At 48.7% G+C, this 27,915-nt stretch overlaps 3 protein-coding genes across 3 annotated transcripts in view; all 3 read right to left on the bottom strand.

Annotated features, from left to right (window-relative positions):
• Positions 1 to 3,047: 3,047 nt before the first annotated feature.
• Positions 3,048 to 6,655, bottom strand: LOC144143093 (uncharacterized). The gene is made up of 3 exons (XM_077674911.1): positions 6,371 to 6,655; positions 3,447 to 4,476; positions 3,048 to 3,401 (listed from the first exon to the last, which is right to left on the bottom strand). Exons 1-3 carry the CDS (start codon positions 6,653 to 6,655, stop codon positions 3,163 to 3,165), a joined length of 1,554 nt encoding a protein of 517 aa, XP_077531037.1. The 3' UTR covers positions 3,048 to 3,162.
• A 7,084-nt stretch (positions 6,656 to 13,739) lies between these two features.
• Positions 13,740 to 16,508, bottom strand: LOC144141715 (uncharacterized). The gene is made up of 2 exons (XM_077673226.1): positions 16,224 to 16,508; positions 13,740 to 15,280 (listed from the first exon to the last, which is right to left on the bottom strand). Exons 1-2 carry the CDS (start codon positions 16,506 to 16,508, stop codon positions 13,967 to 13,969), a joined length of 1,599 nt encoding a protein of 532 aa, XP_077529352.1. The 3' UTR covers positions 13,740 to 13,966.
• Positions 16,509 to 25,044: 8,536 nt separating this feature from the next.
• The window catches only part of LOC144143576 (MFS-type transporter SLC18B1-like), a 58,356-nt gene continuing 55,485 nt past the window's right edge, over positions 25,045 to 27,915 (bottom strand). Inside the window, exon 13 of the mRNA XM_077675376.1 lies at positions 25,045 to 26,107. Coding sequence (XP_077531502.1) covers positions 25,859 to 26,107 — 249 coding nt within the window. The 3' untranslated portion in view covers positions 25,045 to 25,858. The remainder of the gene's footprint in view (positions 26,108 to 27,915) is intronic.

Below are 27,915 nucleotides of genomic sequence, written 5' to 3' on the forward strand. Positions count from 1 at the left end.
TAGGCCCAGCAGCGGCGGCGACGCTGGCAGAGTTTCCGGTTGGTTAGTGTCGCTGCTAATTGGCGCAGTGGGTCAAGCGTGGCGGCCGTCGGTTCCTGAGATGCCGAGGAATTAACCGATGGTGGTGGCTATCGCGTGCACGTAGAGTGATCGTGATTAGAAGAGGGAAAGGTGGGAGTCGAAACGAGGCGTGGGCGCCTGTGTCGGCTACCTGACGGCGATCCCTTATTGCGCCGGCAAAAATGAAATACATGTGGGTGACCTCTTCACTGTTCAGAAATAAACATGTCTGTTGTCTTGGCCAACTCCCTGATGGGCATGCGCATTTCTGTGTACGGCACCACGCATGGGCGTCGCACTCAGCAATCCTCTCCCACATTCAAAGCAAGCCTAGGGGTTTTCGCCGTGAATACAAGCACAGACAGGACGGAGGACAAGGCAAAGCCGGGACGAGCGTTCATCCCGTCTTTTCATGGCTGTTGGTCCTGACTGCGCTTGTATTTATGGTAAAGGGCATGTAGGGCATGTACTACCATACCCGCCGTATCCTTTTCTCTTCTGGCACGCCCAGCGCTTCATATTAATCGCTTCTAGCTGATCAGAGCTTCGTGTCCAACACAAAATACAGTAACAGCGGTTGTAGAATATAGAATTGCTTTGTTATTTCGATATTTGGAGTTGGGAAATCGCAATAGTTTACAATTTCGCAACATCTACCCATGCATTTTTCATGTCATCTCAAGGTTTTCAACTCCGATTAACCCACTGTGGTAACTATAGTTTATACCACAAGCTGCCTGCAGCACTGTGGAGGCTATATTGTTGTAAATAGAGCACTCACTGAGGGCCCCTAACTCACCGTGAAGGGTGTTTTGAAAGTAAGTTTTCATCGCCCCCTCGGCCGCTGGAACCGCAATACTCGGGCGCCTTTCGTCGCTTTCCTTCGCGATGAGTTAGGCGCCCTCCGTGGGGGCTCTATTGACAACAATGTAGCCTCCACAGTGCTGCAGGCAGCTTGTGGTATGAAGTATATATTGGGAGCCTCGGCTGGTTAGCACAGAAGCACTGGTTGCATTCCCTTCTGCGAGGACCGTTTTTAGGAGCGGGGTAAAAAACAAACCACCCTCACGGACCTCTTTTTTGAATGTTCAACTACGTAGCAGAGCATGGCTCATACCTTGAAAAGCTTCGTAAAGCACCGGCTTGGATGCCCAGCTCCCAGCAACTCGTGGTGACCAAGGCTGAGACAGCGCGGTCGTCCCATGGTCTCCTGGGCTTAGGGACTACTCCAACATCACCAGGCTCAAAATAAACTTTTTCAACAAGAGCAACAAGCTTTGCCTTTACACCGCGCAACCCTGGGCAGGTTGACCTACCTTCTCCCACATCCCCCTTGCTAGGCCTCACTTTCGGTAGCCCAAAGCTGAACTCATGCAACGGGCCAAGAAGAGTTCAACTCACTGTGTTCAAGCTGCGAGTGCTGGTTAACGTCATTATACCGTAAAGCTTCACGTTAGCCCTAACTTCAGGCCGCCTTATACCGCAACCTCACGACAGACCGAAAAATTCCGGGGATTAACTATCTGAGAATGTAAAGCCGAAACCCTATTTGGATCATCTGATGACCTGCCCTTGGACGTTCTCGGAAAATTTCCGGCCGGGCCCCTGACCCTGAACAGCATTATTCGAAGCTTGTTCCGCTCACTCGCTATCGTCAGAAGCCTCATGCTCGCCCCCATCGCTACATTCACTCCTTTCGGCTCTCAAGGCGGCTCGGATTGCGCGTGCAGCGGCGGCAAACCCACCTTTGGCGCTGCCGTTTTCCCTTTTCTGGAGATAGCTTCCGCAGGGAGCTAGTTGTATGGAGGAGCTCTACCTCTCGTGGCGCGCCATTTCTGGCTCACACTCGGTCAGACCACAACTTTTTCTAGCACTGATTTTCTGCGCCTCACAATGCGCGTGCTTGAAACATATACTATAAGCATTTTAAAGCAATAAAAACCACCAATCTCATTGTTTGTCAGAATACGGGTGCCCGCAACGTCAATCTCATTGTACGTCAAGCTGCGGGTATACCTGTTAATGTCGTTAGGCGTGAAAGGTATACGTTACACCTAACGTCAGACCGTCGCATACCTATCCCCCTTCCTCTTTGTAGCGTGCACTCGAAACAAAATATGTGCCGGGTGTACAGTAAAGGCATTTTGGGGAAGCTGACTCGCTGTGTTTTGCAATCTAAACCGTGAACAATCAATTGCCTTTAATTGGCATGTCTTGGAGAACGTATATTGTTTTAATCAAGCGAAACGAAAAACCCGATGTGTGGCGTTCATACCCTTAACGCTGTAGTAGTAGAAGTAATAGCACCTTTATTGGTAAAGAGGCCGAAAGGCCGGTTTGGGGAAGACGAAGCGGATTACGGCACTGGAAAGCAGCGTCTTTTACCGGGACGTGGCAGCTTTGCGGGGAGCAGGGGCGACCCAAGCTACACTGCCCGCGGTAATATATATTTTTTGAAGACAAAAAAGAACACGGTACTTGCTTCGTTTTTGTTTCAGGTACCAAATCAAACCATGATGGCATTGAAACTTTCACGAAAGCAATTGCAACACCATTTGAACGTTTTCAGGAAGATGCATCGAAGGCACTGTCGAAAAGTGTTCAGTTTCCCTTTGCATCTTATTTTTTAAAATGTTCGAAAGGTGATCCATGCAGCATGGTTTGTTCGTATCAGACAACCCCGCACACACCGAGACAGAGGAGGTATTTTTTAATCCATGTGGCCTGGAATTGGGTAAACTTTATCTGTATTTTTATAAAGCATGCTCAACTTTTAAAGTACTTTTACACAAAACACAGGGAAAGATTGAAATTTCCAGATACAATTTTGTAAACAAAATATGCTGCGTTCCTATTAAACTGCTACGCCATTGTGCAAAGGCAAATAAAACCGAAACATACGCCTGATTTTCAACCAATAAGTTGGTTTGTGGAATGTTCAGATTCTCTGCTAAGTTTCCTACCTATTCGGGCTATTTACGGCATTACTATCAACAGCAGTGGTCTGAACATAAACAGAAAACAGTCCATCTTTTGGAATGACCCATTGTCACTTCCAATGTGATTAGCAACGAGACTCCAGGCACTGAATTTGAGCTCCCATCATAGCAGGAGTTCCAGCCTAAGAATCAGCTGGTCGTTCTTGATGTAGCCTTCATGCTCAAGGTACTCCAAGAAGTAAGAAGACGTGCCAAAGTGCACGGAAACCACGTTGTCATTCTCTTCGGCCGTCGCACTGCGAGCACTGTCGAAGTAGACTTCCCGCACTCCAGGCTTGTCTGGGTGTATGACGTCCTGTTCAAGCTCCCCGTCGAACGGCCACTGGAGAGATCCGTCCATTTCTCATTCGTGGAGTTCCAGGCTGAAATACATCCACACGAATCTACCGTGCTTCATGAGGGAAACGCCGGGAGATATGCAGTATCCGCATAGGTAAACAGGATCGCTCGTGTAGCGAGCCTTGCCCGTCTGGATCGCTTCCTCCTTCAGAGATGTGAACCCTTTCAACACCCACTGGTGAGCCCTGATCGTTTTCACAATGTTCCTCAAGACGGAAATGATGCCATTTGACGTTCCTTCTCCTTTTCCGGGCACCGTGCTTCGCTCGATAGTGAGCTCATTTGCGTTGCAAGCCAAACCGTTGAGATCTCGCGTAACGTTCTTGCCCTTTACAGCTTCCCCGAGGACGCGAACACTGCGTGACAGTTCTTGAAGACTTCTGGCTTGCGAATCGTACTGGGCGAATAATAGCGCGACACTGTCCCTTAACGCATCCATCTGTTTTTCCAACCTCGCCTCGAAGCCTGTTCCTTCTGACGCCCGATCCGTACACTCCTTTCTGATCTCCAAGACCGCCTTCAGACACCGTCCTATTCTTTCCTTGATATGGTTGAACTCGGTGTCAGGGTCGTTCACTGTAACGGCAATGCTATCGGCCAATTCGCGCAGCCGGCTGCTTTGCGAGTGCGACAGACTCTCGAGCTGGGATCTCATGTCATTCGCTCGCTCTTCCAACAAGACCTTGACAGAGGCAATGTCTCTTCCGTTGTCTCGGGTGCGTGTGGCTGATTCTAGGGCACGGTTTGCGCTTTTCTTGATTGTTAGAAGCGCGGCGTGCATTGAGGCTAACAATGAATTGGTTTGCTTTAGGGCGTTGTGAAGCGCTGCGTACATGTGTCGCGAGGCTTTTTCCAGGTCTTCCAACCTCTGCGTGGCGCTGTGATTGTACGGTTGAGCGCCGCTTTTTGTGGAACCGCGGCAAGACTTCAGGTGGAGACAGATGCCGAGACGAGGCAGTGTCACAGAGCACTTCGGGCAGGCGATCGGGTGGTGTTGGCAGTTGTGGTGAAAGTACTCGACGATTTCGGCGGCCGTCATGACCATGCTGCATCCGTGGACTTCGTTCCAGCATTTGACCTGCGGCATAAGGGAGTACCCACGCCCTTTATCTGGACTGTTAACTAAATGTTGATGCCTGACATTGGTTTTGGGATGCAGGTGGTACCCGCCGTGGTGGCTCAGTGCTAAGGTGTTCTGGTGCTGAGCTGTAGAAAGCGGGTTCAATTCTCTGCCACCGTAACCGTTTTTCTGATGGAGGTGAAAAGCGTAAACGCCATTGTGTCTGAGCATTCGGCACACTTTAAAGATCCCCAGTTGGTCAAAATAAATCCGGAGCCTATTACTACAGTGCACCTCATCGACTGCGTAGCTTCGGCGCGTAAATTTCATAATCTATAGGAATTCATGTTGTGAATGTCACCAGAGGGGAAAGTTCGACAGTGCCTCAATCAAATAATGCTAACACCGTCTACTACGAAGCAAATGTCATCCGCAGTTTTTCATTGACTGCATATGCCTTTTTTAATGCTACAAAGCTTTACCAGCACTCCCGAACCAACGCCCTGATCAAGATAAATCATTTTCTTTTAGTGCAGAAGGTAAAAATATTAAGGACGTTTCACTAAACGTAAAAGCTGTCGGAAATGCAGAGCAATGATTCGCCCTAATTGGCTGTTGCGTCGTCGAGGAGACGCATGACAACGAGGAGCTTGTATGACATGTATGTAGGAGATGTAGGAGATAACGAGGAGATGCATGACAAGCACCAGCGGTTTAGGAGTTTCGAAAGTTTATGACTATATAAACCGCTTGGTTTTCGAAACCTCTGTGGGACGCCGCTACGACGGTACGCTGTGGGTCCAGCCAGCGAGCCAGGACGACAAGGCGAGCCCTTAAAGTGACCCGCCCTTAAAATTCACAGCCCTTCCCCTCTGCAGAGAAAGATGACCAGCGAAGCTGTGCGTCCTCAAAGGAATGCACGAAACTGAACACGTGAGTTTGTAGTTTGCAATTGAGCATTAGTGAATTAGCTTAATGAATCTCGGATAGACTAAGTTTTATTCAAGAGGACAAGGGAGGTGCTGTCGCCTTCCCCACAGTAGAAGCCCATGCATTGACCGCAGGTGGGTCATCTGAAATCTTTACAGCTTCGCTATGAACTGCTAATTTATGAGGAACTAAGTAATAAGTGCCTTAATGGAGTCATTCTGGCGGCTAATAGTCATATAGTTCGTTTCCGGCTACTTTCAATTGAACAAGCGTTACGCTCGTTTTCAGAAGCATGCATCCTCCCTGGATGGTCATGTGCAGAGAGCAGGCGAGAACTCTGTAAGTGTTAAAACTGCGCTGCATGAGCCAAAGGATTAAAACGCCCTTCTCCCGGATTGTCTCGAGGGTTTCACAGCAGCATAAAGAAGGGTAAATAATCCCATGTCAGTGTAGAGAAGCCAGCGGTTTGTTGTAAAAAAATAAATGCGGCTCATTTATTGTTCAACACCCTCTGCATAATTAAGGTGCAACGGAAGCCTTGTGTCATCAATAATAGTTATACCAAGCCTTTGGCGCCACTTTTTTCATCCCTCGCCGCTTTCATTTCCAAAAACCCCATACAGAACAGAGGTTGATTGATTGATTGATTGATTGATTGATTGATTGATTGATTGATTGATTGATTGATTGTAGGCTTTAACGCGCCGATGCAACGCAGACGATGAGGCGCGTCGTAGTGGAGGGCTCCGCGTTAATTTTGACCACCTGGGGACCTTCACCGTGCGAAGAAATCTCGTACACACAGGCTTTTCTGCTTTTTGCCTTCATCTGAAAAGCGGCCGCCACGCCCAGGAATCGAACGCGCGTCCTCGTGCTCAGCAGCACAACGTCTCAGCCACTGAGCCACCGCGGCGGGTGGCAGCGCGAATCGCGTGCGCGACCATCGGTGCCCTTTCTGCCTTCGGTCTCTGTTCGCACTCACCTTCCTCCTGGTGAGGTTGTCGGCCGGAAAGCACCTCCAGTACACGTCTGCCTCGGGACATGCGTCCCGGTCCAACGGACAGGCGTGGCTGCCACCGAGGGCGCACTGCTGGTAGCAGGACTTGCACCCCACGTGGCCAGATGGCAGGGAACTGGTCACCTTGGGCACCAGTCCGCACACGCTGCATATGCGGCTGAGTGGAATTGGCTCGACGAAGTGCAGCGGTCTCCAGTCGAGCTCTTGCGAGAATCCGAACAGCGTGTACCGTTGGCTGTGAGCATCCATCCTTCTCCACTGGCGCTCAGGGCTCCTTTGCGATAGCAACCCCAGCAACGCCTCGATCGCGGTTTGGAACAAGCGGAATGTGAACGTGGCTGTGAAAACCAGCCGCTGCCAGAGGCGCCCAGTTTCGTAGCTCATTGTATTGCGCCGTGGCGTCATGCTGACGTAGGCAGTGAATCGTATCGAAATGGCAGCCACATCAACTGTTTGATTGGTTAATTGCCGCAGTTCCTGGCACATACTCACGCGGGAGATTGGCCGAGACATTGCCTGCTAAATTAGGCTGTGACCTGCATTATTTTTGACACCAAAATATTTCATGCCACCAACCAACTTCGGATGGAGGTGGGTTGGTGTCATAAAACAACAGAACGTACCCGCTCAGGGGGATTGGCCAAGTCAAGATCACATTCCATGTTGGAAGGCAGGTAGAGCACTAAACCAAACGTAATTCAAAGAAACTGATACTTCGTAATGAAACGTGAAGATTTTGAGAAAACGAAAAAGAGAACACTGACGAGGAATTATTAACGAGGATACGTTCCGTATGTGTAAATTGTTCGTTCGATATTATTGCTTACATTTGCCTAAATAGTTGGGTTACGCTCAATACTATAACATCGGGCCTATTATTCCCTAAAGAGTAAAAATACAGCACTGTCAGCGCTTGGTCACATTTAGAGCTATCTAATCAGCCTGCCTTCCCGTTTCGCTTCAGTTTTCGAAGGAGGTTTGGGCTGAGGAATGCTCGCAAAAAGTATATGGCTTGTGAGATGGTGCACAGCCATCCATGTAAGAGTGAGCAGCCATAGGCTACGCAATTTTTGTGCATGATTAGACACAACCTTGTGACCAGAAATGTGGAAACCCACTGCTACAAGTTATGTAGAATCACTGAGAGTGCCCTCTGATACCGGTGCTGTTTTGTGCAATGCACTCTTTAAGCAGAATGTACACGAAATGACCCAACATTTATCGGAAATATTTTAAGACACGTCTTTGTACGACTGAGGGCTGCGTGCTGTGCGACTGCGCCAAGACTTCAGATGGAGACAGATGCCAAGGCAAGGCACTGGCGCTGAGCACCTGGAGCAGGCGACCGGATGGTGTTAGCAGTTGTGGCGAAAATGCTTCACAATTGCGGCGCCGGTCGTAAGTATACCGCTGCTGTGAACTTCGTTCCAGCATTTCACCTGCGGGAGAAAAAGTTCATACGCCGTATATACGAATTGTTCTTAACTAAACCGTCATGTCTGACATTGGTTTTGCATTGCAAGAAGTACATGTCACCAGAGTGCAAAAGAAAAGCAATGTTTGGCGGTGCGTCGGTAAAATAACGCAAACACAGTCGACGACGAAGCCAGAAGGAGCTGATCTGTTTCCTAATCGTTTCCCTCGAATCTGTGTCAAAGCTATTTTATACCTATAATAACTTACCAGCCTGCCCAAAATGCCACACTCAGTAAGTTGTTCGAGTTTGTTTTAACCGCTAAAGTAAAAAGATAATACCATAAAAAGTAAAGTCTGTTCTTAAAATCACAGAGCGTTTTTTTTTTATTCAGCATCTCAAATGAATAAATCCTTTTTTTTTTCATAGGCCGGCATTGGCTTTTCCAACTAGACCGTGAACCAAATTCAACCTTCTTATGTAATAAGTAATGTTATTGCATATTTTTAAGAGTTGTTACAGTTTTTTGCAAGTTATTAGTACATATATATTGTTGTTTTGTTTGAGAAAATTCAATCGGCCCTCTGCGCGGTCATCGTTTCCCTCCTAACTTGGGCAGCAAAAGTCCAGTAGTATGCTGTAACTAACAAGTTGTAAGAAAAGAAACAGCGCTAATGGGAAAGTAAATAACTATTAACCCTTCCAGACCCTTCCAAACCCTTCCATGGAGGTTCTGACAAATTGACTTAGCGATATAGAGTCGCGGGTTTCAGACCACTCCAGCCAGTTTTCTAGTTATTGTTTTAGAGCCGCGACTTCTGCAATCTTGCCTAGAACAGAAAAGGGAGGAGGGCTCAGACCCCCCCCCCCTTTTTTTTTTTTTTTTTTGAACACGAGTTGGGGTGAGGGGTGGGACCGTAAAGGGCCTCTGACACCCGTTAGGGGCTACGTAAAGGGTGTCTGACACTCTTTACGGAGCCCCTGCGTGTGCCGCAGGCACAGTACCGGCAATGGTTTTCCGAATCGAAAGTTAGAACGCTATAAAACCATAACTTGACAGTGGAGAGCGGCGCAGGCAAACCGAACCGCTCGTAAGTCGAACATGGCCAAATTCAGTTTCTGCCTTAGTTCTTGTAACCACGAACGCGACTGTTAAAGGTGCAGTCATGATGGCAGGCCCGAGACCCACTTTTGACTGTTGTCGATGTCGCTACAATTATGGAAACATTGACAAAATACTCTACAACCGAGGCATTAAAACTCCCTAATTCGGTGTCACTGCTCCGCCGTTTGCACACCAGGGCAAAATCGAGAACCCTTACCTGCCTCCTGGTGAGGTTGTCGGCAGGAAAGCACCTCAAGTACACGTCTTCCTCCCGACACGCGTCCCCGTCCAGCGGACACGCGTGGCTGACGCCGAGGGCGCACTGCTGGTAGCAGGACTTGCACACTACGGGGCCACACGGCAAGGAACCGGTCACCTTGGTCTGCAGTCCGCACACGCTGCATATGCGGCCGGGTGGAATGGGTTCCGCGAAGTGCAGCGGCATCCATTCCAGCTGTGGCGAGAATCCGAACAGTGTGTACCGTTGGCTTTCAGCATCCATCCTCCTCGACGCGCGCTCAGGGCTCCTAGGCGGTAGCAACGCCAGCAACGCCGCGAACGCGCTTCGGAACAAGCAGAATGCCACCACGGGGGTGGAAATCAGCCGCCGCCACAGCAGTCCAGTTTCGTAGCTCATTGCATTGCCCCGTGACATCATACCCACGTAGAGGGTGATGCATTTCGATCTGGTAGGCAGAAGCTGCATCCACAAATACTGACCTCGGAGGGAGGTTGGTTGGTGCTAAATAAGGCAGTGCCTATTGTGTGGACCAATGTATGATGACGATGATCATAAACATAGGGTAATGTCCAGCATTATTCTGTGGACCAGAACACAAGGTAATGTTCACGGTCATTCTGTGGATCATAGTACGGTACAGTTGATCCTTAGTCGTGTAAAGTCACCTAAAAGATATTATTCCACACTAATTTACATAAATGTTGTGTAGAACTGACTTAAGTGGACAGGTTACATAAGTGCTGGGACCCGAACCATGAACAATATGCTGCTGGCTCTATCGCCAAAACCCAAGACTCGGTCGCCAAAACCCAAGACGGTATCATTGCGCCATGGAAGCCTACGAGGGAGCCCTTTTGTGTCTTGGTCAATACCCACTCAAAGGTATTGGCCAAGACAGCATAAAATTCAGAGTAGAACATTGACAGTGAGCATTTAGGTCATTGAGCAAAGTTCGTTTCTGTTGAAAATGAACCATCCACACCCACCATCCTGCGCATGCGCAGAGCCTAGGGAACGCGTTTTCCATGTGGTAATAAATTGTCTGCTATTCCAGGCAAGGACGTGAACTGTACCACTAACTACTAGTAGCAAACAATCGTATGGTGTGCATACAAACTCTATTACGTCCATGGCCTCACGCTGGCCGCAAAATAGGGTATGTTTCAGGTCGCTTTATATTCAGGTCGCAGCCTATGACCACGTTTAATTAACGTTCTATATACCACGAAGACACATATTTCGTGTCACGCTGTACAGCGAATCGTTTGGAAACACGTACCCGGGAGGGAGGTCGGTTTGTGCCATAAAACCAGGTTCATACTCAAGAGATTGGCCAACACAGGATAACATTTTGTGGTCAAGTGAACACAGCATTGTAGCTGACGGGAGTCAAAGGACGTGATACATGGTAATAAAATGTACAGATTTTGAGAAACGAAGAAATGAATGCTGTTTGGAAAATAATAATTCGACAACTTACAATCTTAAAATCGCTCGTTCGGAAAAATGACTGTACATGCGTCTCAGTAGTTCGCGCACGCTCAGCGCTATAACATTAAGCCTAATAAGCCTCCAGTGAGGTTGGGAAGGTCCCCGAGGGCGAAGGTACGACATTATCAGCACTTGGTCACATGTTGGTTCGCTTCTGGCCTTCTTTAGGTCACGTGGTATTTTTGTACCAGATTTTGCACGATTTGTGTCGACGGCAAGGTCGTTACAGGTCATCTTCTATAGAGAAATGCTTTCTCCTGTCAGGCAGGACGTGCTCAGCAATCAATATCACTCGTCATTCTGGCTCCTCCAACCACGTTGAACCTTATATGTTACTTCTCCACATTGCGCTGGGGTTATCTGGTTGACCAGCTAGGCCTATTTCTATTACAGTGAGATACCGCGTCAATCATTGCGAGGTTAGGTTTGCAGTACCTTCCGAAGCAACGTTCCAACGTGGTAACTTTTTTGTCGTAGTTTATCAAAACGACCGCAGTCTCTATGGCACAGTTCATACAACCAACCAGACTCGCCCTGTTCATAAGTTCTTCCATTGTGGCAGGCTTTTCGTGTCCAAACGTATCGTGGCAGGACAGTAACGAAAAGGGAGGCATTGTAACAGGCAATGCTCCTACTTGATGTTTGGAAGCGAAGGGGAGAATATGAGAGCATTTGCTTCCAGGACGCCTAAGAATTTCGAGTGCCCTTATTGAACCTGTCGTCTGCGGACAAAACAAAACAAATATTTTGTGCTCCTCCGTGTCAGCTACATTTTCTCGTGTTTCCCTGTTCCTGGGATAATTAAATGAGCAATGCCACAAGGTTCCGATGATGCACAAGAACAATAAATGGTTCTTTAAGAGAGTTGGAACTTGGCCACATCAGCACCAAACAATGAACACTCTATTTGGTCTCCTTTTCAGCTGAGCAACTTTGCCCTAATTTGAAATAGTTTACGTCAAAGAATTATTCGGATATCTCCACTTTTAATCTCAGGAGCAGTTCTGACAAACACTGACGAAACAGAGCAATGTGGCCGCAAAAAACATTGGCAGCGTATCTGCTGACTTCACTGCAACTGTCGTCGAAGTATCCTGCCATCCCATCTCTTAATTGCATATCTTCTCTCCTCCGCCCACTCCTCACGCTCTGCTGTCCCACCTCGCATAAAACGCGATTAACAAGGTGTAGGTTTCCCTAATTCAAATTTCCCTCATTCCACTCCTGGCGCTCCGTCTGGTGGTATCTTCCGTTACTTGTAACGCCGCTGCGACAATTCGGCTCGGCTGCAGCCCTTTTGGTATCTTGGAGAAACAATATTTAAGGGTGTATTCTTTATTGGCCATCGCAAGAAAACAGTCACAAGCCCATTTTCAATGAAAAGAGCAAGGCTAATACCAGTTTTGTGTTGCTGTATACCCTCAGTATGCCGAATGCTTTTATTGCTCCACAACGTTGTCAGTTATGAATGATGCTACCACATTTTTGCTCTAGAAAGGTTTTGCTTATATAAACTTCTTTCAGAACTTTTGGCCATATGGCGGAGGTTTAAGTAGCCTAAGAAAGACTATTGTCTATAAAAGACCAATTGCCAGAATGGCCCATGATCTTATTTCAACCAACTCCTGCCCAATGCCATTTATATGTTCCACAGGCAAAAAGGACAACGGAACGCAATCTTCCAAAATACAAACGGCATGGAGTTGCCCTGACGTTTCACCACACAACCTTTCACGTTACCATCCAACTTGACAAACACAGTGATCTTACTTTTTGCAAGAGCATCAGTGTAAAAATCGAAAATCCCTCATGCCAATGACAAAAACAAAACCCCCTGTGGCTCTTTCTTAGGCGTCTTAAAGCAGCTCTTTTCTACTAGGTGGAGCAACAACCCAATGTCCAAATGAAAAAGCAGATATATATAACAATTCCTTAGTTTTGTGAGAGCCTAATGAAAGGAAGAAAAAAGGGAGAATAATCAGTGAGTGATTTCCGGGGTAACTTATGCTGCTACGAACATTCCACGGGAGAAACCACGCCACTTGAAGATGTCCCCAAGTAATAACGGCTAGCTGCTCGCCAGCAGCCGCAAATTTATCATCAGCTGGTCGTCGCTGATGTATTCCTTTTTCTCCAGGAAAGACAAGTCGAAGAAGGAGGTTGCAAAGTTAATCACAGGTTTGCTCCTGCACTCCGCCAGCGACACAAGGTTTTGGCGGTCAACATGGATTTTCAGTTTTTCAGGTATTTTGAGGTGAATGATGCTGAACGTCCCCTCGTGCACAAGCGGCCACCGAAGGTCATCGTCCATCACTCCCTTGTGGACCTGAAGGCCGAAGTGAAGCATGAAAGAGCCTCGTTGTTCTTAATCAACATGCGGGGACACGCAGCAGCCGTACACTTCTTCACTCGTGACAAGCTCCTCCCATCTTGGTAACCTTCTTCTTCAGCGCTTTGATCCCCTTAAGAACCCAGGTCTGAGCCTCCATGTTCGGTGTGCATCCCCACACCATAGCCATGCTGGTACTGAGTGTCTCGTCGAAAGCTGCAGGGCCCGTTGCTCTGGCTTGGGCTCGCTGATTTATCTACACTATCTTTGCACGCTTGAAGGACATCAGTGCTGCTGGAGAGGCTGTTTATTCTGAAAGGACATGGTTGACGTAAATCATTTTGTTTTAGGCAACAAAACTAATTGTTATGGCAGCCAAACTTTTCCAAAGCCATTTTAACATTATTTGAACATTTTCAGAAAGGCAGCATATGGAGGCGCTGTGGAAAAGCGCTACGGCTGTTCTTTTTTCAATCTTATCTCTCTAAACATTCGAAAAGGAATCCCTGCAGCGAGGGTCGTTATTATTAGGAAACTATACACAAACACACACACAGGCTGAACTTTTTTAATCGATACGTCCCGGAATCAGCTCAATTTTATCTGTGCTTTCTTAAAACCCACAGAAGTTTTTAACCATTTTATACGAAACACAAGGCGACGTTGAAATTTCAAAATTCATTATTTTCAACAAAATTGACTCTAATACTATGACACTGTTAGGTCATTGTGCAAAGGCAAATGAAAGCGGAACAAATGCTTGATTGTCGATTAATAAGTTGTTTTGTGAAATGCTCAGATTATCTGCTACCCCTTGTACCTATCCGTGCCGTCTAAGAAGACCCTAAAATCAAAAGCTTATCTGTGGTCTGAACACGAGCAGAGAACAGACAATCTTCTGGAATACCCCATCGTCACTTCGCATGTTCTCTGCAACGAGAATATACTCAAGGACTCCAGGCACTTCATTTGAGCTTACATCATAACAGGAGTTCGAGCCTAAGAATCAGCTGGTCGTTCTTGACATAGCCTTCCCGCTCTAGGTACCCCAAGAAAAAGGAAGACGTGTCAAAGTGCACGGCAACCATGTCGTCTTTCTCTTCGGCTGTCGCACTACGAGCGCTGTCAATGTAAACTTCCCGCACTCCAGGCTTGTCTGGGTGTATGACGTCCTGTTCGAGCTCCCCGTCGAACGGCCACTGGAGAGATTCGTCCATTTCTCCTTCGTGGAGCTCCAGGCTAAAATACATCCACACGAATCTACCGTGCTTCATGAAGGTGATTCCTGGCGATATGCAGTATCCACATAGGTAGACCGGATCGCTCGTGTAGCAAGCCTTTCCCGTCTGGATTGCTTCCTCCTTCAGAGTTGCAAATCCTTTCAACACCCACTGGTGAGCCTTGATCGTTTTCACAATGTTCCGCAAGACGGAAACGATGCCACTTGACATTCCTTCGCCTTCTCCAGGCGCTGCTCTTCGCTCGTCAGTGAGGTAATTTGCCTTGCATGCCAAACCGTTGAGATCTCGCGTAATGTTTTTGTCCCTTAACAATGCCCTTAGGACGCGAACACTTCCAGACAGTTCTTGGAGCCTTCTGGCGTGCGAATCGTTCTGGGCGGAAAATAGTTGAAGACTGTCCCTTAACGCATCCATTTGTTTTTCCAACTTCGACTCGAAGCCTGTTATTTTTGCCGCCCGATTCGTACACTCCTTTCTGACCTCTAAGACCAGCTTCAGACACCGTCCTACTCTCTCCTTGATCTGGTTGAACTCGGTGTCACGGTCGCTCGTTGTCCCGACAATGCTATCGGCCAATTCTCGCAGACGGCGGCTTTGCGAATGTGATAGACTCTCGAGCTGGGATCTAATGTCATTCGCCCGCTCTTCCAACGCGGCCTTGACAGACGCGATGTCTCCTCCGTCGTCCCGGGTGCGAGTGGCTGCTTCTAGGGCGCGGTTAGTGCATTCCTTGATTGTCAGAAGCTCGGCGTGCATTGAGGCTATCGATGAATTGGTTTGCTTTATGGCGCTGTGAAGTGCTGCGTACATGTGTCGCGAAGCCTTTTCCAGGTCTTCCAACGTCTGCGTTCTGCTGTAATTGTACAGCTGAGGGCTGGTGGCTGTGGGTCCGCGGCAAGACTTCAAATGGAGACAGATGCCGAGACGAGGTACTGTCACAGAGCACTTGGGGCAGGTGATCGGATGGTGTTGGCAGTTGTGATGAAAGTGCTTGACGATTTCGGCGGCCGTCATGACCATGCTGCAGCCGTGGACTTCGTTCCAGCATTTCACCTGCACCACAAAGGAGTTTCAACACCAATTATTGGGACTGTTCTTAACCAAACCTTGTTGCCCGACATTGAAATACATGTAGATGTCGTCAGAGTGCAGAATAAAGGGAAAGTTCGACACCACATGCGTCACTAAAATAACGCTAACACAGTCGACGACAAAGTGAGGAGAAGGACATGATAGGCATCGTAATTGTTTAGTAAAGTTCGTGCTAGAGCTTTTTGATTGTTACAGCGCCTTACAAAACCTGCCCAAAAGGGCACGCTAGTCAAATTTTGCAGGTTTCTTTCAGTGGTGAAGGTAAAAAGTTGGACCATAAACGGAAAAGTGTCTCTAAAAACCAGAGAGCTTTCTTTCGCCATCTCAAATGAATAGCTCCTTTTTTCACAGATATCGGCACCGGCTTTTCTAAGTGATTCTTGAATCAAAAACATCCCCCATATTCAATAATTGAATTCATTATTTCTTTCCTTATGGAAGAGCAATCTTGCCCTCTATAGTTCGGATTTACTCCTCGCCACATGGACAGCAAAAAAGTCGTACTGTGACAAGTTACAGCAATTGCGAAATGGGGCGAATCGAGCAATAACTAGCAATTCGCCTCGGCCGACATGTCGTCGACGTTATGGCAAAATGGCTCAGTGGTATTGAGTCGCGCGCTTCAGACGGCTCCATGGCTTATGTCGAACATAGTCAGTGCGGTTTCTGCCTTAGTTCTGGTAACACCAAACGCAACTTTAGAGGCGCAGACCCGAAAGACACTGCGCATTTGGGCCGATGTCACTACAACCACTGCCGGGTTGTAGTGACAAAATCCTGTACAGCCACGGCATTAAAACGCCCTAATTCAGTAAAAATTGCCCCACCGCTCGTATAGCAAGGTCAATCGCGTGTATGACCATCGGTGTTATTTCTAGCTTCTATCAGATCTGTTCGCACTAACCTTCCTCCTGGTGAGGTTGTCGGCCGGAAAGCACCTCCAGTACACGTCTTCCTCGGGACACGCGTCCCCGTCCAGCGGACAGGCGTGGCTGCCACCGAGGGCGCACTGCTGGTAGCAGGACTTGCACACTACGTGGCCACACGGCAAGGAACCGGTCACCTTGGGCACCAGTCCGCACACGCTGCATATGCGGCTGGGTGGAATTGGCTCGACGAAGTGCAGCGGCCTCCAGTCCAGCTCTGGCGAGAATCCGAACAGCGTGTACCGTTGACTTTCAGCATCCATCCTCCTCGACGCGCGCTCAGGGCTTCTTCGCGTTAGCAACGTCAACAACGCCGCGAGCGCTCTTTGGAACAAGCGGAATGCCACCGCGGCTGTGAAAACAGGCCACCGCCACAGCCGCCTAGTTTCGTAGAGCATTCTATTGCGTCGTGGCGTCATTCAGACGTAGCCGGTGATGCGTGTCGACCTAGCAGCCAAGAACTGCCCCACATGCCTTAGATTACGACACTGCCACGCGTGGGATTGGCCAGGTCGCAGTGTGGCAAATTGGGCTGCCCCCTAGGTTATTTTAGGCACCAAATTGCGGAAAGAACTGTCCTCGGAGGGACGTTGGCTGCTGCTGCTGCTGGTGGTGGTAGAAACATTATTTATCCAAAACTGTATAGAAAAGGCGCAGGTTGGGTTGGCTGGTGTCGTAAAACATTGCGCGTACCCGCTCAGGGTGATTGGCGAAGACAAAACAACATTTTACGGAGAAAGTTGGGTAGGAGATTGAAGGAACACTGACGCGAAATTTTAGTGTTGCGTTTTTTTTTTTTACGCTGCTGTAGGTACCGTGATTACAGAATGGCACATTAGATGGTAGATCGGTCGTGTCAGTTTCGGTTTCGATGAAACGAGCACCCACGCGGCCGCCATTGCAGGAGGGCGCTCTTGACGTCACCAGAGTTACTCAATATACACAGTTTCGAAATTTCCGCTTCAGAATACGGGCGACGCTAGCCCCCGGCTCCGTGGAAGCTGAGGAGCAAGTCGACGCGCGGCACCTAGGAGACAAAAACCGAACTTCGCTAAACTATTATTATTCAAAAATGTTTTTGTAAAAGAAAGATTGCCGTTTAAATTAGAATACATTGATTAGGTGAAATCTGCTTGTGTTTTTGCGGCTTTTATTTTTTTATGACTTACGGCAGCAACCGCAAGCACTTGAGGACTAATTCATCTTTCTGCCGTCCGACGACAGGATAGTCAACTTGCACCGTGCTTCGCCCGGCGCAGGGTGGCAACCAAAGACCGGTTTTTGATACATGGGGCTATGGGTAGTTTCGCAACTGGCATATATCCAGTAACTCTGTGACCTCACTGTCTCGTCGCACCATGCCTGATCTGCGCACGCGCGACCAGATTGGCTGTGGTTGCACGCGCCCGCGTAGGATGAGGTCAGTCCTCAATAATGTGACGTCACGGGTGCCCCGACATCGGCAGTTGGGTGCGCGCATGGAGGAATGGGTGCGCGGGTGCGCAGCGCTCAACGTGTCATGATGATGCTGATGTCGAAAAGATATCCTCTCTGCGCGTTCTTTTCTGCGAAAATATTAAAGTTGTTTTAAAATATGTTCAACTGAATGGTTGCGGTTTAACCTTCCTGTGGGGTATAGATACAAAGTAGTAGTAGTAGTAGTATAAACGTTTATTTGCCATAAATGGTAAAGGAGCGGAGGATGATCTCCTGCGTTGGTCTTGAGGTGATCGCCCCCTTTGGTTGGCGTCCCTAGTCCGAGATGCCATGGCCTGCCGCAGCACGAAGAGCCCGGTTCACCAGACCACGCTGGTTCTCCAGGTCCGCGCTGGTCAGCACGGCCTCCCACTGCTCCGGTGATGGCGCCAGGACCTCCGGTAGTTCCTTGACGCCCTTACACTCCCACACCATGTGGTATAGGGTGTTGGGCGTTCCGCTGCAGAACTGGCATTCGAAGCTGTATAATTTGGGGTACATCATATGCAATTGTGTGGCATGTGGGAAGGAATTTGTCTGAAGTCTTCGTAGTTGTGTTGATTCTTCTTAGGTGAGCTTTGGATGTGGATGTGGGTATTTCCTTCTTGTAAGCCTGAGGTGTTCCAAGATGTCTTTGCTTCGTTTGGCGATGGGATGGCTGTGTGGCATCCCGGGTAAGTCAAGGCAACTGCCCGGAGTGAGAGGTCTCGGGCTACGGCATCGGCCGCTGCGTTACCTTGTAGGGACTCGTGCCCCGGTGTCCACACGATGTATATGTCTATTGGGTTTCGGCGTGCTTGAAAAGTCTTGGATAATATTCCAAGCGCCGTTTTAGAAATTCGTCCTTTTTGGTAATTCCTGCAGGCTGCTTGCGAGTCCGTGAGCACTGTGATTCGCTCTTTGGTTTCCGGCGCTGTGGTGACGGCAAGCGCAACCGCTGCCTCCTCCGCCGAGTCCGTGTCTCCCGTCTTGATTGTTGCCGATGATAGGTGGGAACCTTTGAAGTCTACAACGCTTATTGTATGGGCTCGTTTATTTATTTGGCTTGGATACACTGCCGCATCAACGTATCTTGAGTTTTGATCATTTCTGTAGGATCTGTGGACTGCTTTCGCTCTGGCTTCGCGACGCTTCTTGTGGTAGACGGGGTGCATGTTTCGTGGGATGCTTGCTACTTCGATGTGCGTCCTTAAATCGAGGGGGATGCGTTGCTTTTGGTTTTAAGTGCGATGCACTTCTTAAGCGACCCTGAACCTGCGTCCACCGGCGATGTCCGCATTGCATACCCACGTGGGGGATTGGCCAGGAATCTCCTCGTCTTCCTTGGCAACGGGGGGAGATGGGCGCGCGCTGCCTGGCCGCTGACATGGCACATACCCGCGTGGGGGATTGGCCAGGAATCGGGCGTGAGAAGGGCTAATGCACCCGCTTAAAGGAGTACTGACACGAAATTTCAAAGCTGAGATCCGCTCTAGCAATCAAGTACAACGACAACACAAATAGGTGTCTGTGAATAAATGCATCTTTCTTTCTTTGTAGTTGTGTGTGTGTGTGATCTCTCTTTCGCGAACATTACCGAACCGCGCAAATTCAACTAGTGCATTCGCACTTTCACATTCTTGCCTTCGGGGAAATGCGGGGAATTTTTTCTGTTTCTATTGGGCCCTGATAGTTTAGGCGGCACAAGGTAGCTCTGCCCGTTTCTGTAAGCTTGAGCCGTTCCAGTTGGCTTGCCCGGTGCGCTTCTGTCAGTTCGTCCCACGTATTATGCACCCCTAGTTGCAGGAGTTTTTCGGTTGAGGTTTTGGTCGGTAATCCAAGCGCGATCTTGTATGTTTGTCGAATTAAAACGTTTAATTTTTCTTTTTCTACTGTTTTCAGTCCTAGGTAAGGGGTTCCGTAGGTTATTCGACTTATGATTAGTGCCTGGATCATTCTTATCGTGTCTTCTTCTTTTAGCCCGTGCTTTTTGCTGGTCACTCTTTTGATTAGGTGGGTGACCTGGAGAGGGTAGACTGTAATTTTTGGAGAGTGGCTGATCCCGCGCCGTCCTTTTGGAAGACAAGTCCCAGGACTCTCAGCGTGTCCACCTTTGGAATGACGACTCCATGAAGCGTCACTTCGTGATCGAGGTACTCCGGTGGTGGTCGTCCTCTTGTCCGTTTCTTTAGTATTAGGAGTGCTGATTTCTCCGGAGCTAGGGAAAGGCCACAATTCCTGAGGTATTGTTCCGTGTGGTTTACTGCTTCCTGTAGTGCATCCTGTTGTATGCCGGTTGACCCTGTCGTCGTCCAGAAAGTAATATCATCCGCGTAGATAGCGTGTCGAAGCCCTGGGATAGTTTTTAGTGATTCTGGTAATTTGATCATCGCGAGGTTGAATAATAAAGGCGAGATCACTGAGCCTTGGGGTGTTCCTTTTGCTGGTACGTCGAATTGTTCGCTTTGTAGGGTTCCTAGGCTTACAGTTGCCGTCCGTGAGGATAGAAAGTCCCTTACATAGTTATAGGCTTTCTCTCCACATTGAGTTTCCTGGAGATTTTCGAGTATGGCTGCATGCGACACATTGTCAAACGCTCCTTTGACGTCTAGGGTAAGAATGGCGCTTTTTTGCGTGGTACTCAGGTTGTCGATCACTTCTTCTTTAATTTGTAAAAGGATATCCTGAGTTGACAAGTGGGGGCGAAAGCCATACATGGTGTCCGGAAAACCTTCTCTGTCTTCTGGTGATTCTTCGATATGGCAGGTGAGTCTATTGAGAACCATGTGCTCCATTAGTTTACCCAAGCACGACGTCAGTGATATTGGTCTGAGGTTAGATATTTCGACAGGTTTGTTTGGTTTCGGAATCATTGTGACGTCGGCATGTTTCCAACTGGCCGGTAGCCTGCCTTGCTCCCATACATCGTTGATTTTTTTTAGTATTTTGTTCTGCATATCTTCGTTTGTATTACGCAGTAATTTGTTCGTCATCTTATCACTTCCCGGGGTGGTGTTTCTTGTGAGTTTGGCCAGAGCGGCGTCCAGCTCACACCTGGCGAATGGTCTGTCTAACTCGGGGTTGGGGGTCCCTCTGTAGTCCAGATTGGTAACGGCAGGTGGCACGGACGTGGTGCTATTATTTCCAAGGAACTTTTCTTTCGTCGCTTGGAGGACGTCCTTTTCTGTCCCTGGGAAATTGTGAATAAGGCGTGCAAGAAGCTCTTTTTATAGTCAGCTGAGCTTTAAATATTTGTGTGAGCACTCCTTTAAACTGAAGAGAAATCAGGGGAAGCGATCCATGTTATTAAAACGTCAAGATTTCGAGAAAACAAAAAAGGGAACATTTATGGGCAAATAATTAACGAGAATGCTTAAAATTACTTGACATTTAAGAATTGCATTTAAATTACTTTAAATGGCTAGTTTGGAAAAATGACTGGACATGTGCCACAGTTGTTGGGGCACGGTCAACGTTATAGCATTAGTCCTAGAAACTCTCCACTAAGTTTGGCACACTCACGAGGGGAAACGGTGCAGCACTAGCAGCGCTTGGTCATAGCAGTCATTCTGCCTTCCCCTTTTTGCTTTTAGTGTTCAAGGGAGGTTTTTTTTTTTTCGACCAATGCTGCCACGAAGTATCCGGTCTGTGAGGTGGGGCACAACGACCATGTTAGAAGCGATAAGCGACGCAAGTCTTGTGTATGATTAGCCACACTGCGTTGAAGAGATAAGGGAGGACTCACTGCTGCAAGGTGTGTTTAGTCATTTACAGGTGCCCTTGATGCCCCTGCAACTTGGTGCGATCAACTCTGGATGCAGAGTACACAACATAATGTGAGAAAACATTTATTGAATATGTTGGAGTACTTTAAGATCCGTATTCTGAATCCCTCCTCCACTCCATTTGCTCCCTCCACTCGGCTGAGGGGAGGATTCCGTAATCCTTATGCAATTCTTAAGAAGAAGAAGAAGAAGAAGAAGAAGAAGAAGAAGAAGAAGAAGAAGAAGGAGGAGGAGGAGAAGAAGGAGGCCGGACTCCACGGGGTGGAGCTGAGCAAGCGCGGGGGGATCCATGGATCAAATTGGCTCGTAGGGCATGAGTTGGTGGTTATCGAAATGCAGCATGGGTTCTTCCACAGGGCTGTTGTTCAGCACTGAATGGTATATTCATTGGTGCTGGCCATCGCTACATAACTCGCGCTAGGCAGCTGTTAGTGGCGAACTGTATAATCAGATTTATGGTGTGTTCATCTAATGAGAGGGGACCAATACGGGTTGAGGGAGGGGGTGTGGGGAAATTAAATTCCGGTATAGACAGAATTGGGGGCGTATCCAGGCCAGGCGGTGAAAATCAGCATTGACAGCTTCCTGGCAGTGTAGGCATTTCGTTTTAATGGGCGGGAAGGGATGGGGCAGTAGGCCACTTGCGGATTGTTTCCGGTGGAAATGATAAACCTGTATAAGATTTGCTAATAAAAATTTCCTGAGTTCTTGTGAGTGAATGTTCGTTAGAAACGTGGTCCCTCGGTGTAGGTAGCTTGAGTCGAACTTTCGTTTCGTATTTGCACTTGCGTATGCGGATGACTGGGGGCTTGGTGGTATATTCGGTCGTGTCGAAGCAGGAAGGTCTCAAGCCTGAGGGATCTACGGGGTCATCGGAGGAGAGCAGAGATCAAGCCTTCCGCGCAGCTTTTTGGGCTGCCTCATTCCCGATTGCGCCGAATCATGGCCAGGAGCTCAGTTCATGCGCGCGTGGGTGCCATGCAATTGTAGGGCCATCGTTTCTCTGATAAGCCCATTTACTAAAGTGTGCGTCGAACACGGTCGTCGAAGTTCCTGAAATTCTTGGTAGGAATCGGTTATTATTCTAAACTTTTTTGGCTATGGGTTGATGATGGTCGTACACAAGCTAGTCAAGAGCTAACGCATGGGGCGTTTCTGGTCATCACACATTGAGCCGGCCAGCTCGCGCTCACGCTGTTGAGGACAAGGGGAAGGGAGGGGGCTTGGTGCGTATGGGCATTCCCAGAATAGGTGTTATGTGGTGTTTGTGAGGAAGCAAGAGGGGCAATTGTAGGGGTAAGTGCAGGGGGAGATGTAGGGGACTGTGTAGGGGACAGGGATGTAGGGGACAGGACTGTCGAGGTGTTGTAGCATGTGTTGGTCTGTAGTCCACACACAATGCAAGCCGCCTGTGTGCTGAGGGGTGGGTGAGGGGAGGCGGGTACTGATTCCGGAGCTCACGATAATGATATAATATTTGACTCTATCGGAAACGGACCGGGGGAAGGGGGATGGTGCGGAAAGATCCTCTTTCGTCGACGAAAACGCCCGGAGTATAAGTATTGAAAATGCTACATACCGAAATTTGAAGGCAGCGTTCGCTTAGGTGACGATTGTGCCTTCAACGAGATAGTCACGTGTCCACAATGGTGGACTGATCGGCACTAAAATGTCGAATTTGCTTTGGTTGGAGTTGATGGGTACAATTTGATTTTTTGCCCTTAAATAAAATATAAAAGTGCAAAAACAGAAAGTGTAATGTCATGACGACCTTAATTACCCAGTAATTACGGCTTCCTTAGCTATTCGAAGCAGCCTCCGCCACAGTGGCTCACTGGCTAAAGCGTTGTGCGGCTGAGCCTAAGAATGCGGGCTATACCGGGCTGCGGCGACCGCTTTTTAGATGGAGGCGAAAAGCAAAAATGACCGTGAGTCCAGCTTTCAGCGCACGTTTGAGATTCCAAGGTGCTTGAAATGAATCCGGAGCCAACCGCTACTGTGCACCAAAGAGCCCCGGTGTACCTTCGGCGCAGGAAAACCCTAAAATTTGAATCGTTCGTGTATTCGTTTTCAACAAGTTCATCCTAAAACTTGACAGTATTTATGCTGATAAATCTGGTAACGCTTTTTATTGAAAATAAGCTGTTGCCATGGAGTGTGGCGTATATGTCATATAACTGCATATATAAAATGGTATATCAAACATACCGAAGTGATATTACAACGTAAATGTAACGAAGGCGCCTTTTACAGCCAAGCTGTACATGTCTAAAACTCCAGTTCTCATTCCGGTGAAGCCGCTTTACTCGGCACAGCTTCTCCGGTCCTCCTCGCCACCAGCGGCACCGCTTCCGGAAGTTCTAAAACTCCTCGCCACCATCGATGTCTCTTCAACTTGTCTTTTAACTGGCTATGGGACGGACGTGTGGCGTTCGCTCGGCAGAAGAAAAGAGCAGGAATTGAAAGGCGTCAGCGCTCACAGAAGGACGAATGTGCGCGAAAACAACGGAAGGGCGCAGCCTATAGGAAGGTGCAGCCACCGCCGTTGGCCGCTCAAGTTCCACTTCGTCGAGTAGCTGCGAATCCCTTTCGGATAGAGAACTACTTTCCCGCTTGGAACGCCGACATGAGCCAATAATTTGTGCAGTTTGAATGGCTTATGGTATTCGCATGTGTCTCACGTCTAAGGACGCGCACATCACCGGTTGCCGGTTTATGTGTGCACGGGTTGGGGTGGAGGCAGAAAAACGGGGTAATTCTATCAGCGGTGCCGTGAAGTTGTGTTGGCGAGAGATTTAAGCGTGAAGGTCTCACGGCACCAATGCAACCTGTCTGCCGTCCTCCGTAGTCGAGTGGCTTGGGTTGGTGTTACGGAAACAGTAAGATGCCTATGACGCGGGAGGGAAATTGGCAGCTCCATGTTTGTCCGCTACAAGAACGCTGGAGTCCTTCGAAGTTTCATTCAGCTAATTGGATACGAAGTATGCTCAATCGCCAATTGCAAACAAACGTGGTTTGTTTCTTGCCCTCCGTTGACTGCGCTCAGTTTCGCAGGTCAGCATTCCTCAGAGTGGACGGGAACTGAATTTTCTTCCCTAAGGTCACGCTTTGAAGCATTGTGCAAACGCTTCGAAGGGATCTTTGCGTGGATGCTTTTCATGTTATAGGTACTTTCGAATGACTTTTGCTGTACTTTTAATGTCTTCACAAATGACCACTACATTGTCGGAACTTGCTTTTCTACTATAGAAATGCTTACATTTAGCTTGCATTCTGTCTTCGCATACAATATGCTGTACAATTAGCTTGCATCCCTTGCGTCAGCAAATTATGAGGGAATAATTTTTTGCTGTTTATTTAGTGTCTTTAAAGATCTACAGAAAACAACAACGGCATGTTCCATTTAAATTGGGTAGTCATTTCCTCCAATATTTAACTGCATGCATGTACTCAGCACGATCACCATTTACTAGTTGGTTATTCACGTATGCTCCGAAATATTAACAGCGGCAATTTTCGCATATGCCTAGTGAAGAGTAACACCAATGACAACGTAGGGCAAAACTTGTAAAGCGTTTTATTGAAAACCGGGACGAACCATAGGAATGCCTTGAATAAAACGCGGTTCTGCTTATAGTTACGCTAGTTGCATGCAAAAGTAACTTGCCTTCTCCAGTTAAGGAACTTAAAAACTTACGTGCGAATAACATGGACATCACAGCTTAGCATAACAGTTAATTTATTCTCTGCCTCCTCAGGCCATTTTGTAAAAGTTCAGGTTCAAACCTGTGCGTGAAACCTGAGGGAGGACATCCCTGGAGAATTTATTTTTCCAAATTGTATTAGTTGCAAGATAGCGAATGATTAAGCACTCTAAAATAAAACAACTCTCTATATTCCGACTTTAGGTTTCAAACCTGGTGGGTGGTACACAAGAATCTAGCACGTAACATACGCACGGTGCAGCATACACAGGCGCAACGAGACAGGTTCGACTCCTTTCCTCCCAAGGAAGCCACGAGAAGCTTCAGATGCCAGGAACCGCATCAGCCATCGGCTGCACGAAGGTTAAATCACGGCTATGCCAAAGTTCCCGTGAGCACGGCACCTCACTCGAGTCTTGGCGCACTTTTCGCGAGCAAGCGTTCAACGCAGCCGCACAATATGTCACGCTGTCGTGGGATCACTGATTTGCGAAGTGGCTGAAGGGGCCTCGATGTCTCCAATGGCCAGCCAAGCTGGCGTAGGCACTGACACACAACGCTGGAGTTTAAACCAGAACTGCTTTTGCACGACAGTTCAGTCCCACAACATCTTCCATTTGCTCCACCTTTCCACTGGACGCAAAAGACAGCTACTGGGATATTTCTGCATCAACGCGGAGGCTGCGCCGTGGCGGTGGAGCGTCCGTTGATGGCGCCATACTGCTGTTGCCCATTGAACTCGTGCGAGATGGTGGCAAACTCGCCGCTGGTCGAGTTCGTGGTTGTGTCGCGGTTCTCTTGAACATGCACGTCACCTCTCGCCGCCGAACTATTGGACAAACGCCGGTGCTTTGTCGAGCTCCCCAGAGCGGCAGAAGTGCACAGCTCCCGTATGCAGACGAACGTCAGCACCACGGCCTGCAAGCGAGAGAGAAAGCATCGATCGTGTGAAGCCTTCCGGAAGCTAGCATTTACGGCCAAGTTTCCGGGCAACACCGAGCAACGAATTTGTGTCGAATGTGGTGCATCTTCGCACACTATCGAGACGCGTCCCACATCGTGAACATGCCGACATTGGTTGGCCATATTAACACACTGGGGCGACGTGACGTAGACTACCACATCCTATTAGCCGGCCGTTAGGGTGGACCGAATCATGTTCTCCTCCTTCTTGCCTCCCAGACTCCCAGCTATCTCTTGCCTAATTGCCCTTCCTGGGGTTCTCCCGGGGATTTGGTGAAAACTACGTGTTAGTGAATAATACTGTGTAATTAAGGCCACGCTCATGTATTCCAGTGCTGACACGTAATACAAGCACGGCTTGTTTCGGAATTAGTACTGTGGATAGAGCCAAGAGAGTCAAAAGCCATACAGCGTCAAGCAATGCTGCACCTAAAAGTCCTTGCCGCAGACATTTTTATCGCAGGGTAACTTATATGAAACTTACTTAGCAATGTGTTACGAAATCATCCCCATGAGAGGCACAAGACAAAAAAAATAAGGAAAGCTCACACTAACGCGTAAGACTTGAATGTAGCGAATCTGTACGCAACCTTCACGACCATCACGACGGTTTAAGGCCACAATTTAAACCGCTTTGCTTCGTCTTCACTGCCGCAACGATCTCTACTCCGTCATTGTTGCTGTAAGTGTGAGCTCCCTTCATTTTTTGAAAGTGATGATCATTCGGCATCACCTTGGCAGGGCGTAAGCTACGACGCGTGTTTCTCGTTCAGAGCAAGTGTTGCCACAATTACGACGGACGCTGGAGTTTTTTTTTTTTCTTCACTTGGTCAAACATCGCGATGGGTATGTTGGCTTGAGAAACGTGCGCAGGGGTCGCTGGGTGGTCGCCGCGAGGCGTGCACACACGAGCGCTAGGCATTTTCTTGGTTTTTCTAACTCCGGGCGGCCGGCGCGAGGCCCGCGCTCACGTGCGTGCGACCGGCAATTTATTGGTATTTTTAACGGCGTACACGAAAAATTACGATTTGCTAAAAGGCTTCGCTCTTAAAGGGGCCCTAAACAGGATTCCAAAGGTTGAGATTTTACGTGCGCAATCATTGGAGTACTATCCAAAGAACACCCTGTCGCAAAAATGATTTAAAAGCGTCCAGTATTAGCCGAGGTATCGTTCATTAAAAAGGGCCCGCAACAAGGCCTGGCGCATTCCCTCTTTAACCGCTCCTCCAAAGCACTGTGGAAGCGGAGACGCCACCGACCAGGCGCAAGACCTGATCGGTGACACTTAGAGAAACAGGGTTGCGTCGAGGAGCGCGCAGCCATTGGCTCCGCTCGGCGGTACGTCACGCTTGTAGCAGACGACGGCCAAGCTCCGCCTACTACCGCTCAGCGGGGTCGGTTAGAGTTCCTGTATATAACTCCCGCAGGGAGCTAAGAGTTGCGCGACCCTTTTCCACGCGCCGCCGTGATTGCGGCACTCCGGTTATCCATGCCGCGCAGAGAAGCCCCCACTACGGCTGCGCCGCAGCCACCGACGCGGGCGGTACCGCGCCCCGCCCAGGAATCCAGCGTAGCCGCCGTAAGGCGCCGCCGACCGAAGCGCCCCCACCGCGCGTCGGCCGCCGTCGGAAGCGTGGCGGCGAGGCTCCTTCACTCGCGACGGGCGGCTTTCCCGCAGCAATCCGGATAACAAAGATGGCGGCCGGTCGCGCAACTCTTAGCTCCCTGCGGGAGCTATATACAGGAACTCTAGGGTCGGTCGG

Source organism: Haemaphysalis longicornis, unplaced genomic scaffold (genome assembly GCF_048455015.1).
Source record: "Haemaphysalis longicornis isolate Haplotype H1 unplaced genomic scaffold, Haemaphysalis longicornis Haplotype H1 scaffold_6, whole genome shotgun sequence".
NCBI classification, from domain to species: Eukaryota; Metazoa; Arthropoda; class Arachnida; order Ixodida; family Ixodidae; genus Haemaphysalis; species Haemaphysalis longicornis.